General features: G+C 35.6%; 2 protein-coding genes across 2 annotated transcripts; both read right to left on the bottom strand.

Moving 5' to 3' along the window:
* Positions 1-3986: 3986 nt before the first annotated feature.
* LOC123655797 lies at positions 3987-5881 on the bottom strand. The gene is made up of 2 exons (XM_045591552.1): positions 5516-5881; positions 3987-4145 (listed from the first exon to the last, which is right to left on the bottom strand). Exons 1-2 carry the CDS (start codon positions 5879-5881, stop codon positions 3987-3989), a joined length of 525 nt encoding a protein of 174 aa, XP_045447508.1.
* A 4866-nt stretch (positions 5882-10747) lies between these two features.
* LOC123655796 (facilitated trehalose transporter Tret1-like) lies at positions 10748-19980 on the bottom strand. Its single transcript, XM_045591551.1, has 8 exons — positions 19921-19980; positions 18788-18907; positions 18095-18250; positions 17344-17511; positions 17136-17268; positions 14242-14471; positions 12767-12961; positions 10748-11029 (listed from the first exon to the last, which is right to left on the bottom strand). Exons 1-8 carry the CDS (start codon positions 19978-19980, stop codon positions 10781-10783), a joined length of 1311 nt encoding a protein of 436 aa, XP_045447507.1. The 3' UTR covers positions 10748-10780.
* Positions 19981-20849: the final 869 nt, after the last annotated feature.

Below are 20849 nucleotides of genomic sequence, written 5' to 3'. Positions count from 1 at the left end.
GAACTCGTTTGTATTGATTGTATTTGAAAAATTTGAAAACTCTTTGAATATTGAGTACTAATTCCACATAAAGCATTTTATGAACTATATTTAAAGAGTAAGTCATGATGAATCCAAAGGAATGAAATAATAAGTCGTAAGTAATCAAAAACATTAAAGTAGGCGTATTTGTGATTATAGATAACACCATGACGTAGCGTGCAGTCATAAAAGCACAAGGTATTATAAATCCTAAAGATGATAAAATAATGACAGAGATACTATTAAAAGTGATGAAGTTGTTATAGATTCTATATCTTGGTAAGAGGAAAAGTAATTGCATTGAATGAAATGGGAAAAACATTGCTTTAATATCTTCGTCCAAAATGTTATCGTATAATACTTCATTACAACGTAACTGATTGGTCATTTTAAGATGTTCCAGATTTCTATCTTGATAGAAGTACTAACTTTCTCACGACAAGGTTTTATCTGAAACATATTTGATTACTAGTTAACTCATTAACGTAATGAATTATTTACTCTATTGCTAATCTCTATTGAAACGTAATAAAACTAAACCTTGTGGCTGCATTAACGCTTCTCAGAGCTCTCTTAATTTTTGATTTTTGGCCACAGGTGTATGTTTGGTTGAGAATGTCCGAAAAAAGTATTGGTCAAAGGGTAGTCAAGCTCTATAGACTGTATCGAAACCTAGATTAACACGCAATTCAATACGTCAATACTTTATGAGATTTAAGCAAGAATTTAAGAAAGCATTTTTGAAATACACATCGCTGCCAGAAATAAAAATTGAGATAGCTTTTTTAGAATAGCCTCAGATTTTTTATTACCTGTTTAGGGGTGTTCAGAATATTTGACTATCCAAACTGCTTTCCCAATGTTTTTATTAAAGATATAAAGACATCTTTTGAAATGGAATTATGTCACTGTCTTCAAAACGGCTACAAGTTATCGAACAAAATGGTTTATACATATCAAAGTCAAATGTAAATACACTTGGTAAATAAAGTCTTAAGTTGTATACTTTTTCCCCGACCTAATATTACATGAGTAATATAATGTAAAAAAAAACAACCTTTATATTACATATCAACACACTGTCACACGACAGATGTCAATTTGGTTAATATAATATGCTTCAATTGTGTACTCCAGAAAAACAACTTTTAACGTTACTCTTCAAACACATAATATCGAACACTTTAGATAACATTACGAAAATAAAAATGTTTTATGATAATGAATTATTGATTTTTATGCTCGTCATATAGATTGACCATTTACATTACGGTTTTTGAGAAATAAATTAACCTTAATCATTAATTACTTTTCAAAAATACGTAGCAATTTGATAGTGATGTTTTAAGCTGTTTTGGGCCACAGTGATGTGGCCAGATAAGGAGTTGTTTTACGCACATGAGTATATTAAGTACAGATTTTTTTTTAAATATATATAGTAGTTTTCCAAGTAAACCCAACGTAAAACAAAAAAGAAAAGTTTAGAAAATGCATCTCCTAAAACTCGAACTTAGATATACCTTGGCTACGGACACAAAAAAACTATCAATACTTTGTAGTATCGAGTACATTGCCATTCGATACCGATATTCGATACTTTGCATCCGATACTTTTACTCAATGAGTACTTTTTGGCAGGTATCGTATCGAAAGTTTTAAATAAGTACTATTACATTTTTCTTTTGGTTGACTAAAAAATTTACGATAATTTGAAGCGACGACCTTTTTATTGGAAGTCGAAGATCAATACGTCTAGGTATCGAGTACTTTTGTGTTTGTACTCGATACCTAGAAGTATCGATACTTTTGTTTCGATACTTTCATGAGTACGATACTTTTTTTTTCGATACTACTCATGAGTGCACTATCGATACTTTGAATTCGATACCGTGTACACCTATGGCCAAGGCGATGTTATCAGTTAGTAAAAAGCTCGTTTGGATAAATAAAATTCTCAAATCACCTGTCAGTCATCATGTGGCAGCCCACCTGGCGAAGCACCTCAATATTACAGCAGATCACAGCTAAACAAGTAGTTTTATGTTCCTGAGGTTTAAGGTGGCCAGAGCTTCTGAGGAGGGTCTTAGAGACAGCAACGATTTTAGTATTTTAAGCATCCCTAGGCTATGATAACTACTAACCGTCACGTGGTGGATGGACCGTAACCTTTTTTAGCCACAAAGTTGAATAAAAAATAATATTTTTAGTGAAACATCAATTATTATCTATATATTAAGCTGGTAATCTATATGTTAAGCTGGTAGAGATCTCTTTTAGAGATAAGTTCGCCCTTGCCAACTGCCATTGTACTAATATTTTTGTATGTGTCTTTTAAGTGCAATAAGGACTATTTAACCCAGTCATATTGACTCTGGATTATTTAGATAAGAGTAAAAAAACCTTTTGACATTGTTTATTTATTTACTGTACACGCTTTTTTCACACTAATACAAAATAGAAATCTATAGAAATAAATAAAATTGGAGTGTCTGTTTGTAATATTAAAATAACCGCTTATTACTAAAGGCATATGGATGTATACACGGTACATATACCAAAACAACATTTTTCTTTGTCTGTCTATCTGTCTGTTTGTTCCGGCTAATCTCTGAAACGACTGAACCAATTTCGATGGGACTTTCGACGACGGGACTTTTGGGACGGGAGATAACTGATGTAACAAGGAGTAACTTAGGCTACTTTTATTTTAGAAAATTTATTTTATAACTCTGCAGACTGAACAAAAACTTTTTGTTAATTTCTACGCGATTGAAGTCACGGCGATCAAGCACAAGAAACCTTTGAGCAGATTTGGGCAGAGGTCTAGCGTAAACGTAGCATTAGCGTAGCGTTAGAAAGCGTGTAAAATTTAATATAAAAAGACAAGAAAAATGAAAGGGAGGGGAGAGGATCTACAATAGTAGACTATCATTCGAGTGAAGTAAATAAGTGGAGTACGTCAAGGATTGGTAGCAGTACAGACTGCGCTATCCTAGCGTACTTTAAGGAATATATAGAAAGTTATTTAACCCCCATCGAAATCTAATTACATATAATTGGCATATAATTTCTTACTAGAGGAGAGTGATAACTTGTGGTACTTACTGTAATCTAAATTAATAATATCTTTCGAACTATTGATCCTTCTTTTCTTCCATCGATTCTTATAATAATAATAATAATACACTTTATTGTACACCGAACATATAAATAATAAATAGAAAAGAATCAAAGATTATAACAATTTATCATTTGATACAAAGGGTGGGCTTATCGCTAATAAGCTATCTCTTCCAGGCAACCTTAGGGCAAAGGAAATAGTCTAGTGTCAGCATAGGTGTACAAGTTACAACAAATTTACAATAAATATTCAAATAATTATACATTTATGTATTCATAATGTTTATTATATTAGTAAAACTAGGTATAAAGCTATCTCCATTTGAGGTAAGTCGGTTTAATGCATACAATAGTTTTTAGGTCCTGCGCGTCAAATTATCAATAACCTTACATTTTAGAGTTGAAACAAGTCAACGGTTGTAACACCATATCTTTAATAATACACAAAGCCAACTTAAATAAATAATATCTAAACAATCTAGAGGTCAAAGGAGGTTTTGTGTTTAATTAAAGTTTTAATATTTGTAAGCATTAATATACTTTACATTGCAAATTGTATTACTACCACAACGTAATAAACTGCAGAACTTATTAAAGTAAAAGGTAGCTTTGCATCAATTACGAACAGTCGACAAGCTTCCATTTTACGAAAAGCCACTTCGTTTAAGCGCAAAATATTTTTAGTGAATCGTTTTACATCTGAAACATAAGATGACATTAATGCATAAATACACAAGTTTTAAGACAAAAAACACAGATACCAAAAACAGTCACGTAAAAGTAGTGGTCGAAACAAAATAACGTGTGCAATTTCATCTTATTTCCCAAAAAGCTGTATGTATCAGTCAGTTAGAAGTTTGCGAAACCCAAAATATATTTCCATTGATATTCTCTTTTTTCGTGACGGTGAATTTAAAACTATCACTAATCTTACCAGGATTTCTATTATCACTCATAACTTCAATGCAAGCATATTTGGCCTTCATAGCGTAGACGTAGAACCCCTGACATGAAAAGCTTATAAAACAATTAATTAAAGCGTTCTTCACTAAAAAGAGAAATAGTAATATTTTATTAACTCCCCTGTCGTTAAATACCTGGAAAAAAAAACGAGTGTGCTTTAGACCACACACTGACGTAAAACTTCTTTAGCAGATCCTCCATTGTCAATGTCCACTGTTAGAAAAAGTAAATCAAAATACTTATCTCGGCATCTTTATTAATAACAGATTTAGCTGGAAGCTTCACATAGACCTCGTCTGCTCTAAATTAAGATCTCTACTTAGTAGATTGTGTATATATAAACAGTTCCACTACTACCTTGGAACTTAAAAAGCCGACCGATGGTGGGATAACAATCCAACTGCTGGCTTTGAAATACACAGGTCGAAGACGGGCAGCAGCGTCTTCGGCGCGACAAAGCCAGCCCTGCGGTCACCCACCTGCCTGCCTAGCATGGTGACTATGGGCAAAATACATGAGTTCACTCCATTTTTGGCGCGAACTTGTGGAGGAGGAACTATGTCCAGCAGTGGACTGTAACAGGCTGAAATGATAATAGTGTAGCAAGTGTTAGCAAGTGTAAGTGTTAGCAGTCATCCGCCTGGGTGGGGCGAGATGGGGTCGTGCTAGCATTCGCCATCTCGCCTCAGCAGTAGGCCCGGACAAAGCCTCCGGGCCCCGGCATAATGGTGGGGTTGCCTCGCTCACAACAAGGCCACCCCTCAGACGTATGAGGTCGTGTCGTCCGGCCGGCCGAAGTCCCCCGACTATCGGCCGCCGATCCCACTATTACGAGGGGGGGGAGGAGGTGGGCAAACCGCCTTCTCCTTGCCCCCGTACGTCTGCGCCGGAGGGGGCCAGCAGAGGCGCCTTCCTCTCTGGCCCGCTCCGCGGTCTCCTTCTACGTCATTACCTCTTCGCAGAAGGAGACCGCCGCATGCCACGATCTCTCGCTGTCAAGCATGGCCTTTACGACACTCGGCAGCGAGAGATCCCGTCCGAGAACCGCTGAAAGCGTGCGCCACTGCGGTTCCCAAGTGGCGCACGCCTCCAGCGTGTGGAGCGCCGTATCTTCTGGCGCTCCACACTCGTGGCAGGCTGGAGTCACCTCACGTCTCGCGATTTGGTGCAGGTACTTACCGAAGCACCCATGTCCGGAAAGTACCTGCACCAGACGGAAGGTCAGCGGCCCGAACCGCCGCCTCGCCCACTTCCGGAGGACCGGCTTCACTGCTTCCACCGTCCACTGCCCGGGGACTGGCGAAGCCAAGTCCTCCGTCCACCGCCGCAACAGGGTGTCCTGCGCCAGCCTCTGCATGCGTGCGAGCTCCTCCCACGTAGGAGACTCCCCCCGGGATCTCCTCGCCGCCACAAAATGATATGTTTCGGCGAGGATCTCCACCTGCAGTGCCCAGGGGGAATCGCCGGCCAGCACGCACGCCGCCGTCCAGGACACCGTCCGGTAACCGCGTATCGCCCTCGTCACGATGACCCGCTGCGGCCGTCGCAGCTGGATTTTGTTGGCGCGACCGAGGGCGTCCGCCCAGACGGGTGCCCCGTACATGGCCATACTCCGGATGATCCCGGAGTACAGCCGACGGCAATGGGCACTCGGACCACCCACGTTCGGCAGCAGCCTTCCCAGTGAGGCGGCGGCTTTCACGACTCTTGGGGCTAGCTCTGCAAAATGAGCCCCAAAAGCCCACCTCCCGTCCAGGGTGAGACCCAGGTACCTCATCTGGGTCCCCTCCCGGACCGAAACCCCATCCACAGTCACCCGCGTACCTGGACGGGGTCCCCCTCGAGGCCCATGGAACAGTAGGGCCTCGGTCTTCGTCAGGGCGACTTCCAGCCCCAGGGCTCGTATACGGCCGACAACAAGTGTTGCGCCAGCCGTAGCCAACCGCATTACTTCCACGAGGTCCCTTCCTTTAGCTACGACTAGGGTGTCATTGGCGTAGCACGAGACCCGCACACTTGCGGGCAACGTGCCCCGAAGCACCCAGTCGTAGCCGATGTTCCACAGGAGCGGTCCCAGCACTGACCCCTGTGGACTCCGCACGAGACACGACGTCGCCGCAGACCGTCGCGCCCTGGAAATAGGACCTCGCGACCCTGGAGGTAGTCGCCCAGCAGCGTCCGCAGATACAGAGGCACCCGGTGGTATACTATATCTAGCCCTGGCTCAACCTGTTATCAGTAATGGACTAAGTAGCTACGGTAGAACCTATAAAACCTATTTAAATATTTTTTTTATTACAGCCTATACAGTCCACTGCCGGACATAGGTCTCCACAAGCTCACGCCAAAAATAGCGCGAACTCATGTGTTTTGCCCATAAATAATATTTATGCTTTACAGTTATGTCTATTAAAAACTATTCTCTCAAAAATTAAAAATTAAAATAATATCTTTAGACATTGCAATGTCATGGATGTATTACGTTCGTTAAATTTAATGTCCTAAATGAAGTTAATGATCCTTTTTTATTAATTTAAAAATGTAGACCCAATACCTTGAGAAAAATTTAACACAAAAAAATTTGTTATACCCATTGCTAGAAATTTTTACGGAGCTAGAATGTTAAATACCATTATAGCCGCATTCGTTAATGAACTTCCTGAAGACCCACAAGAGTTATACTTGGACAAACGCAAATATAGAAGATTACTAAAAGAACGTTTATTAAAATCTTTTAGTGCTTAATAGTCACAAAACTACATTATCTGACGGTTGTTCAATCTGCGTTCAAATGAATTATAAACTTACATATTTGTCATCATCGGGACTTTTCACAATATCCATAAAAATTTCCGTAAAAAATACCATTGCTGTAAACATTTCCGTGCAATGATATAAAATCTGAAATAAGTTATGTTGTTAAGTACTCAAATTATCAATGTAAATATACAAATATTTGAGACACGTACTACTGATACAATAATTATAACGCATATTATTGAAAATATAACTACTTACATTAGTTTGGAATAGTTTTTTATAAAGATCGTACGTTTCTATTATCTTCTCATAAATTTTCATTAACCTCATCAATTCTTGCTTTATTTCTTCCTCTTTTGTTTTAGTTGCTTTAAAATGATGGGAGTATTACATTTAATATCAAACATTTTGAATGAAAGTTAATATTACGACCTTTTAAAAATAAATTTCAGTTGCCAAACTAAAAATCGATTTTTAAAAGTAATTTTAAAAAAATATACAGTACCTGGTACTTGAATGATTAATCTCTCAAAAGTAATATCAGATTCTCCTTCACGATCAGCATTTAGTTTTATTAGAGTGCTTAAGTGTTTCAATTCAGAAATCCAATTATTTAATAGGATTTGAAGCAAATTAACTACTCGACTTGCAAAAATAATGTTCATATCAAAATAAACAAGAAAAAATATTGAAATAGTCTCTACTATCTGTTGTTCGATGAAAAATGAATTGTAAATACAAAATCCAAAATAATATGTAAAAACCGAACCCACAGTCAACCATGAAAGTAAATTAAATAATTTTAATCCTTTATGAAGATTATATTTGAACATTTTAAATACTCTTTGTACATTAAGTATTAATTCAACATATAGTTTTTTATGAATAAGAATTGAAATGTAGTTGATTAAAAACCCAAGCGAATGAAATATTAGATCGAAGGTAATTATGAAAGTGACGGAAAAACTCTTTGTAAATTTCGGTAACGTTATAATATAGCGTATAATATTAAAAGTACAAGGCAAAATAAATGCTAAAGACGATAAAATATTTACACTGGTACTATTAAAAGTAACAAAATTTTTATAGATTCTGCATCTCGGTAAGAGAAATATTGATTGCATTAAATGAAATGGATAAAGCATTGCTTGAATATCTTCATCCAAAATATTGTCGTATAATAATTCATTGCTGCTCATATAATTGGTCATTTTACGTTTTCCTAGACTTTTCTCTGAAAAATTCACTTTTCAGAATCACTTTTTATTGATTAAAGATAATCGGATATATATTTCATTAATTTTTCGCATTGTTCCTTTACTCTTTGTTTTTGACAACGAAAAGATATCTATAGTTATTGCTTTATTTCTATCACAAAACTTTATTAATATCAAATTATCTTTATAACATATTGTACAACTGTCTAGTGCTGATTTAGATATTAAGTTGAATGTTATTTCTAAGTACCGTCTCCAACAGTAGCCGATTTAGTTACATGGAATGTTCTGACACTAAACAACATTTTATTTTACTTATCTTAATATCATCGAACATTGAATACAAAACAATCATAAATGAGGTTTTATAATAATGAAATTGTAAGTGAACCAAGGATACCAACGTTATAAAAGTAAAAAGTTTAACGATATCGAACTATTAATTTTTAATGCCTTTGATATAGATTGATGTAAAAAATTTAAAATATTTGGTACTTGAATATAGGTAGGTATTTTGAAACATCTTAGCATGTAATGATGTAGCCTAATTCTAACATGTTATTAAACTACGCACATATGACAGTAGGTTGTTAGGTACATCTTGAATTATCATCTCAAACTATATCAACCCACTGCTGGACATAGGCCTGCATCTTGCAGCAAATAGACAAATACAAGCAGGATTCTTCCGGCAAAGTAAATTTTATAAAAGTTTATCTCATTCTCCCTGACAAGCTTTTGGAATATGTATTGATCAAACTGTTCATTGATAGTCATAATTCAAGATTTACTCAATGGTTTTGGATTAGGACGAAGAAGAACGAGGTTAGACCACATTTACGGAAGTTTAAAAATAAGAAGATAATTAAAAACTATTTTATCTACAATATTATTATTACTAGTATAATTTGAATTCATAATAAGATTTTTTCAATGAGATATGATTTTATTCAAAACTTGGGTTTTATGGTATCGAAGAATAAAATTTGTTGTAGTTAAATAGTAAATAATATAATTTTACTGATAGAAGAAATGTGCCATATATTGATAGTTTTTTCTGATCTAAGAAAAAAAATTAGTAGAGATTGTATTTGATATACTTATCTTACGCGAGGATAAGTTGTTTTTTATCAGTTATGTATTGATCTGTTTACATTTAACGTGTACAGGGAATATAAATAAATAAACAATTAATTGAGCACTTTCTTTGATAAAATCACTTATACAGTCCGTCTTACTATCCGTTTTGTCTTGCTTAAGTTTCATACTAATTAAATATATGCAGAGTTTCCAACTGAATGAATGATGTTATAAATTTCTCTGATGAATGAGATTATAGTATAATTTTGTGACATAAATATTCTTTTTCTGTGGATATTGCCTTATATTTCTGTCAGTCTGTCGATATAGTCGATACACGTTTCCATTTACTTAATACACTAAATAATGATAGATGTGTCTTATCTAAACATTATGGAACACAGTTAAATAAAAAAATATTTTATAGTAATGAAACGCTTTTTATTTTGTTTTGTTGTAGCTATCGCCTAGCAATGTTCTTATCTTTCCATTACATCTTCGACCTTAAATGACGACTGATGCTATGTATATATGAGTATCTATGTATGCACTTATTCTTTACTAATTACCTAATTAACTATTAACTGTCTTCCTGCCAAAATTTCAAGCTTGTGGCATAAAAATGAAGGATTTTTATAAAAACTTGTAAGAGTCCTTAGACCCCTTTAATCTAACCCTAACGAAAAATTTTTAGCGGACATCTACTAACTGTAAACTACCTCCCTGCCAAATTTCATCTTTATGCATCCAATGTTTTTTGTTTTTTGTATACTACAATATGGGTATCAAATTCAAGGGCACATCATTAGGATTTCAAAATTGTAAATCATGACCACAGTAAAAAATATAACGATTTTTGTCCTTTTCAGTTTTTATTTAAAACATTTTTTTACGCAGTCGGGTTTTTTGTTTTTATAACGATAATTTTTACAACATTAGCATCATTAATTTGGCCTTTTTTACTTTTACGGGACTTGTTTCACCAGTTATCAATAATTATCTGGCCGATAAAAAACGTTATTTTCATAAGATCGATTACTATTCAGTCTGTAACATCCCACTGCTGGGTATAGGCCTCTTTCTCTATTATGTAAAAGAGCTGGAGCGTAATCCACTACGCTGCTTCATTGCAGGTTGGCGGGTACGTTCCCTAATATGAGTAACAATCGCTATCAGGTATTTATGATAACAGCTGGGACCAACAGCTTAACGTGCCCTTCGAAGTACGGTGCGGAGACCCACTAAGATAGACATCCAAACCAGAAAGAAATTTTTTACAAATACAATCATCTATCCTAAGGGGGAATTGAAGCCGCAAGCCGTCAGTGATTTAGGTGACTGCGCACATCACTGCACCTGTGTGGTTCTTATTCTTTTCAAACAAAAATAAAAAAAAAATAGTAAGGTCTAAAATCTAATTTATTTAAATGACAAACACATTGATACTAATACAACTGCGAAAGGAAAAAATATGAAATATTTGATGGTGTTATTGGAATTTAGAAGTCTTTTTTTTTAATGCGAATGCGTAATTTTCCTCTTTTTCAAGTCGGTTAAAAAAGGATGTATAAATTACAACAAAAGTGTAAATTTATAATTTAATAATATAGTACAAAAATTTAGTTGGAGCTTTCATTTACGATTCTTTTACGATTATAAATTGTTCTATAAATGTGTTCTAAGCTTCTTCCTTTGGTTTCTGGTATCACAATAACTACATATAGTGCCATTAATAAACATATTATACCAAAGAAGTAAAAAGCTACGTGTATACCAATAGAGTTAGTCAGGGGTTTGAAAAACAAAAGCTGTAGAAAATCAGCAAGAGATGCAGTCGACATCGTTACCGCCATTACTGTCCCTCGATGCTGAAAAATTTTTATTACGGTTAGTAATATTGATGCAGTAACAGTCATTAATTTATTAACCTTTATTTTGTCGCGCCAAGAAACTAACGTTGGTGGTTACGCGGGGTCGCAATTTACCCTAAAATGATGGCAGTGAATAGAAATATTCTACGTAATGTTTATGAATACGCTTCAGCCTGTAATATCCCACTACTGGGCATAGGCCTCTTTCCCCATGTAGGAGAATGATCACAGCTTAATCCACCACGCTGCTCCAATGCGGGTTGGCGGATATATTCCCTACTATGAGTAACGATCGCTATCAGGTGTACATGATAACAACCGGCACCGACGGCTTAACGTGCTCTCCGAGGCTCGGTGGGGAGACCCACAAGGACTGCACAAACACCCAGACCACGGCAAACACCTGTATGGCCAATACAAATGTTTGTCATATGCGGGGATCGAACCCGCAACCGCCAAGCGCAACAGGTACAATCCATGGCTATAACCGTTGCGTCAACGCGGCGTCACGTAATGTTTAAGTGATTTTAATTACTGTTAATTTATTTATTAGATATTATAATTTTTTAAAATAGTAAGGAACATCAAAAGTAAATTGACAATATTAAAAAACAAAAAAAAAAATCGAAATTTTTGCGGAAGTAGAAAGTTGTGAATTTTCTTCGAGTAGTCACCCAGAGAGATTTGGCACATTTGCAATACTTCACGGAAGTTTTTTGACTGCAATATTGTGGACAGACGTGACATTTTATTCGTTTCATTGCTTGATAAACGCTGTTAGTTGTTGTAGGGTTTGAAACTTCGCCATCAGTGGAACCTTCACAGACTGCACTAATGGTACTAATTTGTTTGCTTTTACCAGTTTCTTTTAAAAATGCTTTTGTAAGACAAATATATTAATTAGCTCCCCCTCTCTCACGCCAGCCTGTAATATCCAACTGCTTTGCATGGGCCTCTTTCCCCATATAGGAAAAGGATCAGAGCTTAATCCACCATGCTGCTCCAGTTCGGGTTGGCAGATATATTCCCTACTATGAGTAACGATCGCTATCAAGTGTATATGATAACAACCGGGACCGACGTGCTCAACTTAACTTAACGTGCTCTCCGAGGCACTGTGGGGAGACCCACAAGGACTGCACAAACAACCAGACCACGGCAAACATCTGTATAGCCAACACAAATGTTTGTCATGTGTGGGGATCGAACCCGCAAGCGACAGTGTAACAGTCACAAAAAAGTGCTGTGACCGTTGCGAAAACGCGTCATCGTTAATTACGTATTATTTATTTTTATGTAAATTAATATAATATGGTATTTTTTATACCTGATGATAAGCAATTACCGTAGCTTATAGACGATTGCAACACCAGAAGCATCGCAAGCGCGTTGTCGACCTTACCTCCAGTCCCCCAGGAGCTCTGGTTACCTTACTCACTATAGGAACACAACAATGCTTGAAAGCTGTGATCCTAGTTTAGCTGTGATCTTCTCTAAGGTAGGAAGGATATTTCCAGCTGTGACCTATTTCAGTTAGTTTTTTTTTTTGTTATGAAATTGTATATCACAAAAAGATGTGCTGACAACGAAAATAAATACAACGCAGTTAAAATTTTTTATATGGCACTTATAATTATAATTATTGGGTCCACTAGCAAAAAAAAAATTAAAGTAAAAAAATGTAAATCAGGTCTACTTTTTGAACTTATTTTATCACTTAAATGTTAAATTTACCTTAAATGAAAAAATCTCTCCAGCAATAACAACAGATATGGGCTGTAAACCACAAGAATCACAGAAAATACACAGACACAGCGTCATAACGGGAACCCAGTTTGGTGTATTAGCTCCGTAGTCTCGTGCCACAAACCAAGATGCTAGAGTGCACATACTGAGACCAGAAATTAGGGATGTTACTGATAGTAATACCTGAAATAAAGTAATAGTAAGTTGTGAATATTGAAGAATTCTTAAAAACTTTTGTCCAGTCCTACATCAAATATGTAAAAACTAAATTGGTAAAAACCTTAGCAAAATACGTAACTATATGACCGGAGGTTAACAATATTTTTGTTATTTACACCTATATTGGTGACATTTTGGTCTTTAACTTTAAAAATTAGTCTAAATCTTGTTTTGCCTTAAAGTTGTATATTTAATATTTCTTTGAATAAATAAAAATAAATAATTGTGTTTGCTCGCAAACGAAAAAAAAAAACCGACTTCAATTACATCGACGAGTAATACAACGTAGATCGACGAAAACACAGTCAAGTAACTACGCATTATCAAAGATTACTCAAAAAGTAGTTATCAGATCTCAATAAAATTTATATGTGACCACATGACAAACATATATCTATTATTATCTATCGATTAAATTAAAAATTATCAAAATCGGTACACCCAGTCAAAAGTTATTGCGAATTTTCGAGAGTTTCTCTCGATTTCTCTAAGATCCCATCATCAGATCCTAGTTTACTTATCATGGTACTAAACTAGGGATATTCCCTTTCCAACAAAAGAAGAATTATCAAAATCGGTACATCCAGTAGAAAGTTAAAAACGCATTATTAGATATAACTCGAAAAGTAGTTATTAGATCTCAAATAAATTTAAATGGGACCAAATGACACACGTACTGTGTGGCTACGGTACTAAAGAATATGGCCACCCCCTCTCTTCCCATGGGTGTCGTAAGAGGCGACTGTGGGATATCACGGTTCCGCTACCACCTTGGAACTTAAAAAGCCGACCGGTGGCGGGATAACCATCCAACCGCTGGCTTTGAAATACACAGGCCGAAGACGGGCAGCAGCGTCTTCGATGTGACAAAGCCAGTACTGCGGTCACTAACCCGCCTGCCCAGCGTGGTGACTATGGGCAAAATACATGAGTTCACGTTATTTTTGGCGTAAACTTGTGGAGGCCTATGTCCAGCAGTGGACTGTATAGGCTGTAATGATAATGATGAAATGACACACACCACCTTTCGATCAAAAGAAAATTTGTCGAAATCGCTCCACCCAGTTAAAAGTTCTGAAGTAACATACATAAAAAAAAAATACAGTCGAATTGAGAACCTCCTCCTTTCTTGGAAGTCGGTTAAAAAGTATGATAAAAGATAAAATGTTCAACAATTATTAAATCGTTCGTATTGAAATATTATTATTTGTACTTTACTTATTATTTTTGGTCATTTATTTTACCTTTCTTCCAACCTTATCGACGACAAGAGAGGCAAGCATTGAACCTGTTACTTGCACGGCTCCGAGCACCATCGCTTGTTGATTCGGACTTAAAAGTATACTTGAATTATTGGACGCAAGAGAGAATATCTCTGCAGCAAAATTTAGGACTGGTACTGCACCACACACTTCTCTGGCAAGAGTTACCATCATTGCTATATGAAAAGCTTTAAAAAGTATCTTATCTTTAACTGGAAATAAAAGATTGACGTCAGAGAGTGAGGATATGATTTTAATCATGGATGACCCCGCAAACGTTGTTTTGCTATATATGTATGAGATTTACCCACTTAATCCCCCCCCCCCTTATAGCTTAGGGGTATGAAAAATAGACGTTGGCCGATTCTCAGACCTACCCGATATGCACACTAAATTTCATAAAAATCGCTCCAGCCGTTTCGGAGGAGTATGGGAACTAACATTGTGACACGAGAATTTTATATATAAGACTAGCTGTGCCCGCGACTTCGTCCGCGTGGAATTTAACAAAAAAGTTGCTGCTCAGATTGCAGAGTTATAAAACCAATAAATTTCTAAAATAAAAGTAGTCGAAGTTACTCCTTATTACATCAACAATCTGCCAGTGAAAGCCCCGTCAAAATCGGTCCAGCCGTTTCAGAGATTAGCCGGAACAAACAGACAGACAGACAAAAATTGTAAAAAAAGAATATTTGAGTATATTTACCGCGTATACATCCTATGGCGGGATAACCAACCAACTGCTGGCTATTTAACCCTTTCACGCACATAACGTTTAGAGATATGAAACGAAAATGTTTACTAGTCATAACGGTTTATTAGGAGCTAATTAAACATAAAATAATGAAAAAAATAGTAGTTTATTATTTTTCATGTGTTTTTCAGGCTGGGACATATGTGTCCCTGTGTGCGTCAAGGGTTGCAAAATATAACAATTTCACGCACGTTTTTCATATCGTTATTTCGAAAAAATTCACTAATACAGTATAAATTAACGTTTTTATTATATCAACTGACAATTATAATCTAAAACAAAAAAATGTTTAGTGGTATTCTGCAAAACAATTTCTTTCAGAAGTAAAACATAAATGTACATTACACGTTGAACATGTATTGTTTGTTCGATTCTCAACATGAAATTAGGCACATTGGATACATCTCTTCCTTATATTTGCCTTCACCATAAAGTGAGAAGGCGTTTCCCTTTTTGGAGTATGACTTATCGACTTATTTGTGGTTACTGAAGATCGAAAACTTCTCTAACGAGACGAAAAATCAGCAATTAGGGAACATGGCATTATGTTTGCAATATAAGGAACTCCCATATCAAGCTCAGTGGACCAATAAGAGCGAAAAGAAGGTAAAATATGATATCCAAATATGTAGTTCATTCCGAGATAAGCCTTGGCCTCAGCACTAGAGAGAGTAAAAGACCTTCCATTTTGCACTGCGTATTGTTCCGATTCAAGTACAATAATGTCGTCAATTAATTGATCGAAATTTGTAACTGCATTGAAAATATTTATAGGAGAGAAATTTGAACTAGTAAGATTATCCAAAATATTAACTTCGCCATATTTGTAGCCTTCTTGGTCATGAAATTGATGCGGTGCGGTGCGGTGATGTAGGAGTTTTTTCTCCAGTTGAAGGAGGGTACGGCTTCTGTGCTTGTTTGTGGAATTTCTTGTTGCAATCGCTTCTCTTCATTTTGTATATTTTCGCTAACACTCGAAGGAATGCTAGTTTCAATCTCAACGCTGGAAAGACCTTTATTAATGTCTTGCGCCAGAAATTGTTGATCTTCTTCGTCCAAAAGAAGTCCATCCTCGTCGCCATTATTATCAGCTACTAAATATTCCAAAATCTCACTTTCCGTTAACGTAAACTCCCTAGTCCTTCTCGTAGACATGTTTTCGAAATTCTGAATCAAAATTTGCATTGACTTACAATAATTATGACTTAAATATAGTAAATTTAGAGGGTGGTCAAACATATGACAAAAGACTCCGTTGACGCACACTGGGACACCCGTGTCCCTTTTCCATTTTTCGTAAAAAAACTATATTTAGGAATGAAAACATTAGAAAAACAGATGAAACTTGCAAAATACTAATCAAAGAATAGAATTATTTAAAAAAAGCATCATAAAACTGAAGAAATATTACAAAAATTAAAATCTAAAACACAACTTTAGCCGACGAAAAACTCACAACTTCGCGCCTATTTCTTTCTTTTTTAATCCATCTTGCTCAGTGATCTCAGCTAAAATATCGTTAAACGTTCCTTTAAATTTATAAATACAAACTTTTAAATTTATTTAAACTAATACGTATCGCAGGAAACTGAAAAAACGTACGGGGACAAATGTGTCCCATATGCGTTAAAGGGTTAAATGCACAGACCGAGGACGGGCAGCATCGTCTTCGGTGCGACAAAGTCAGCTCTGCGTTCACCAACCCGCCTGCCCAGCGTGGTGACTATGGGTAACACACACGAGTTCACAACGTTTTTGGCGTGGACTTATGGAGACCTTTGTCCAGCAGTGGACTGTGATAGGCTGAAATGATAATGATGATACATCCACGTGCATTTAGTAAAAAGCGGTTATTTTAATATTACAAACAGACACTCCAATTTTATTTATTTGTATAGATTACAATTTTACGTCTCATTATCTGTACTTTTTTTTACGTGAGGAAAATCCGTCATGGATACCCTCCGGCGCGGGGGCGTTATGTCGGACTCCTACTGACTAAAAACCACCACATGTGAGCAGTCGTCCGCCTGGGTGGGGCGAGATGGGGCGCGCTAGCATTCGCCACCTCGCCCCGGCATCTGTACATATCTTAGCATCCTTATGTTTGGTTATTTCTCACCTATGCCTTTTATAAGAAAGTGATTTGCTTCTTTATCTTTTTCTTGTTCTTTTTTTATAACATCAAGTTCATTTTTAATGGTAATATCATCTTCTTTTTTGCATCTGAGCCAAGCTAAAACTCTCATAGCTGCCTAGAAGTTAGTGATAACTACATTAGTTTAATTTTTACGTTTTTCATTTTAATGGTTTAATCGGCATATACCTACCGCAGTCTTTCCTCGTTTCACTAAATAGGAAGGGGTTTCAGGCATCATCATAAATAATATTAAATGAAACGTTGGAATAGCTAAGCAAACCCAAAGAATCGTTCGATAACTCAAGAAGTCTCCTGCTATGTAGAGAAATAAATTACCCGTAGTATGAAATAAGATAATCTGAAATAATATTGCCGATAATTTCTAAGGTTTAGTTGACATAAACAATCCTATACAGCGTTTATAGTAACCAACCTATTGTATATAAAATATTATATATTGAAGATATTAAGTGAAATGTATTTGGGGTTGCGTGAGAAACATGGTGTTGAGTCCCTCGTCCGCCATCGCAAAGGGAGGACCCTCCGACTGATGTGTCTGGTGGGCTAACGCCCCGACGGTTGTATACTCAATCACTTCCATAACTTTGATAGCGCGATGTAGGATACGTCAGTTTTTGTCTAGTTTTTGTATGCCGCGCGATAGATGTCGCCTCATATATAATAATAATATAATAAAATACGCTATCTCTATATAAATAAAAATGAGTGTTGCTGAGCGCATAACTCGAGAATGGCTCGACCAATTCGGCTAATTTCTTTTTTTGTATGTTTCTTAAGGTCCACGGAAGATTTTAATACAAAAAAAAAATTAAATTAAAATAAATTACTATTAACTTTTGACAAAATTAAGTCTGTCCGCGCAGCTAGTAAATAATAAAATACACAACACAAATAAAATAATAAAATACACTTAATATTACCAAACATCCAAGAGCTCCTCTTATGCTGTCATCACTAATCTCTTTGGTATAAATTGGACAAGTAACGTAGCATCCTGACATATTTATACCTACAAGAGCCCGTGCCAGAATAAGACTCCAAACTTCCATTGATGACAGTAAAAGAATCCAACTAGCCTTAAATAATGATTATAAACTTTATTAATATAAATGTAATGACTACAATAGACATAATTGCCAGCCTTAGTTTTAGTTAGAATGAATTGGAATCATTGAAAAGAATTATGCCATGCGATATGTCTAACTTTGATAAAAGATACAAGATACGATTTTAAACTGTTTTAGAAAGTGTCATCATTCAAGCCTATTGCAGTCCACTGCTGGACATAGGCCTCCACAAGTTCGCGCCAAAAATGCGTGAACTCATGTGTGTTGCCCATAGTCACCACGCTGGGCAGGCGGGTTGGTGACCGCAGGGCTGGCTTTGTCGCACCTAAAACGCTGCTGCCCGTCTTCGGCCTTGTGTTTCAAAGCCAGCGGTTAGATGGTTATCCCGCCATCGGTCGGCTTCTTAAGTTCCAAGGTGGTAGTGGAACCTTGTTATCCCTTAGTCGCCTCTTACGACACCCACGGGAAGAGAGGGGGTGGCTATTCTTTGGTGCCGTAGCCACACAGCACATAAAGTTTATTTATGATAAAAAATGTAACACATACAGCTCCTGTTGCTGATATAAAAATTAACGTAACTTTTCTTCCGAACGTATCCCCAAAGAAAGCCATTAAAAAGTTTCCAGGTATACACGTTAAGTAAGCTACTGCAGCCATCCATGAGACCTGAAAATATTAAAAAGTTTTCTATACTTAAACAGGAGAGAGAACAGATCTATGCTACGCAACCTTAATAAGTTTTACTTATCATTTTTTTATTTAAAAAAAGAGAAAAAAAATGAACCATAATATTTATATTATACTTTAAATTTAAAGGAATAAATCAAACTAATATTGCAACCAGACTACTAAAATTAACCAATATTTAAGGAATAAATAATAAATAGTATTGTTTATTATCTTTCTTTAAGAATTATATATAAAATTAAAGTATTTATATATTTGTACGGTTTGTTCAGCTGATAATTGCTAGTAATCATGTAATAAACTTAAAACCTATGAAAAGGATTTTTATACACTATTTTTTTAAAGATAAAAATTAAAAAATGTCTTATCAAAAGTTGTAGCAGTGAAACAATAACCTTTAAATTAATAATATTGTTTATTTACATCAAACTAGCGACTTTTCTTTTTTTTCCAGCGCGGTGACGCCAGAGGGTTATGTCAGACTCCTACTGACTAAAAAACCACCACTTGTGAGTCGTCCACCTGGGTGGGGCGAAATGGGGTCGCGCTAGCATTAGCCACCTCGCCCCGGCATCAAACTAGTGACCTACCCCAGCTACGCACAGGTGTAATGCTGATACTAAATATAAAATAAATATTTGCAATGTAAGGGCAAAAAAAAATGTGTTGATTTACGACAGATTAGATTTACACATTAGAAACCTCTAAAACTACCAGTGTTTCTCTACTATATTATGCATGTATTATACATATAATCCTCTGGAATTACTCTATTTACTAAAGAAAACTGTTTGGCAGTTTTAAAGATCTAAGCATACAGACAGAGGGAAGCGACTTTGTTTTATACTATGTAATGATGTAATGGTTGTGAAACACTAACATCTATATGATAACGTCACTAATAAATAAAAGCTTGTTAAAATATATTTCAAAGAAAATGGGTTAAAAAATAATCTCGTATACTCGTATTATAAGAATCACTAATAATTTACCTCTGTATCCGTTAGAGGCACACCTCTGGGCGAGTCTTTTGACTGAAGCAAAAGCGTCATAGGTGACATCCAACCAATGCTGGCCCCGTAGGCAAATACAGGTAGATTGACTAAAATAATGATAAAATAAAACAATTTATTGAAGTAAAACGCTTTTTGTGTAATGTAACAACATTAAGGTTCAAAATCTCACATTATGTGGAAAGTTTTACTCTTATTTCAGTTTTTCACTTTTTACACTTGAAACACTGAAAATGTAATAAAAACGATGTCCTGTTTAATTATACCTACTATGATATATTTAAAAAGTTTTCCATGTATGTTTTTTCCATGTATCTTATTGCTATTTATCTTTTGTGCTTTTTCTTTTCAGAACTGGAAAAATGTCTTAATGCATTATCTTTAAGATTTATTTTTTCAATTACTACGTTTTTCAATTAAATAATATAAAAATTAAGCTTAATACTGTATAACATTTTATAACTAATAAAAAAAGGACGTCGTGGAGTCTTGATTATATATATTAACCACAATTACATTTAAAAAAAACCACATTTTACTTAACTTCTAAAGAGATAAATGAAAGGTGTTATATTGAAATATTTATATCATTCTTAAAGCTAGTTTTACGCAAGTACTGGCGTAGGTCAAAGCTGATATTAATACTCACTTAAGATTGCACATATTATTTGATTGATTTTGCTACCTTCGGTAAAAAAAATATAAAACTTTTTCATTTTTTACAAACGCAAAACGATAAATTAAAAATAAAATTGAATCACTCTATTTTACTTTACTATTTTAAAATCATTTGAAACAGACTCGTTCGAAAGTCTCCTCAGAACTAAATTTATTACTCACTTATTGTTCCGAGTCATCAAACGATCAATTTGTTTTAAGGTCACCTATTATTAAATATTTTAACTTTA

The sequence above is a fragment of the Melitaea cinxia genome, chromosome 8 (genome assembly GCF_905220565.1).
Source record: "Melitaea cinxia chromosome 8, ilMelCinx1.1, whole genome shotgun sequence".
Classification (NCBI taxonomy): domain Eukaryota; kingdom Metazoa; phylum Arthropoda; class Insecta; order Lepidoptera; family Nymphalidae; genus Melitaea; species Melitaea cinxia.
The sequence above is the reverse complement of the archived record's forward strand: the minus strand, read 5'-3'. Positions and strand labels throughout refer to the sequence as shown.

Bases quoted from the DNA above. Each gene is read 5' to 3' on its own strand.
- LOC123655797 (XM_045591552.1), bottom strand. From the start codon at position 5,881: ATGAGGTACCTGGGTCTCACCCTGGACGGGAGGTGGGCTTTTGGGGCT. The intron at 4,146-5,515 runs GTGGCGGCGAGG...TTTTCATGTCAG, and splicing joins TCGCCGAAACATATCATTTT to GGGTTCTACGTCTACGCTAT.
- LOC123655796 (XM_045591551.1), bottom strand. From the start codon at position 19,980: ATGACGCTTTTGCTTCAGTCAAAAGACTCGCCCAGAGGTGTGCCTCTA. The intron at 18,251-18,787 runs GTATGTGTTACA...TCATTATTTAAG, and splicing joins TTATATCAGCAACAGGAGCT to GCTAGTTGGATTCTTTTACT. The intron at 14,472-17,135 runs GTGAGAAATAAC...TTTTATTTCCAG, and splicing joins CTTTCTTATAAAAGGCATAG to TTAAAGATAAGATACTTTTT.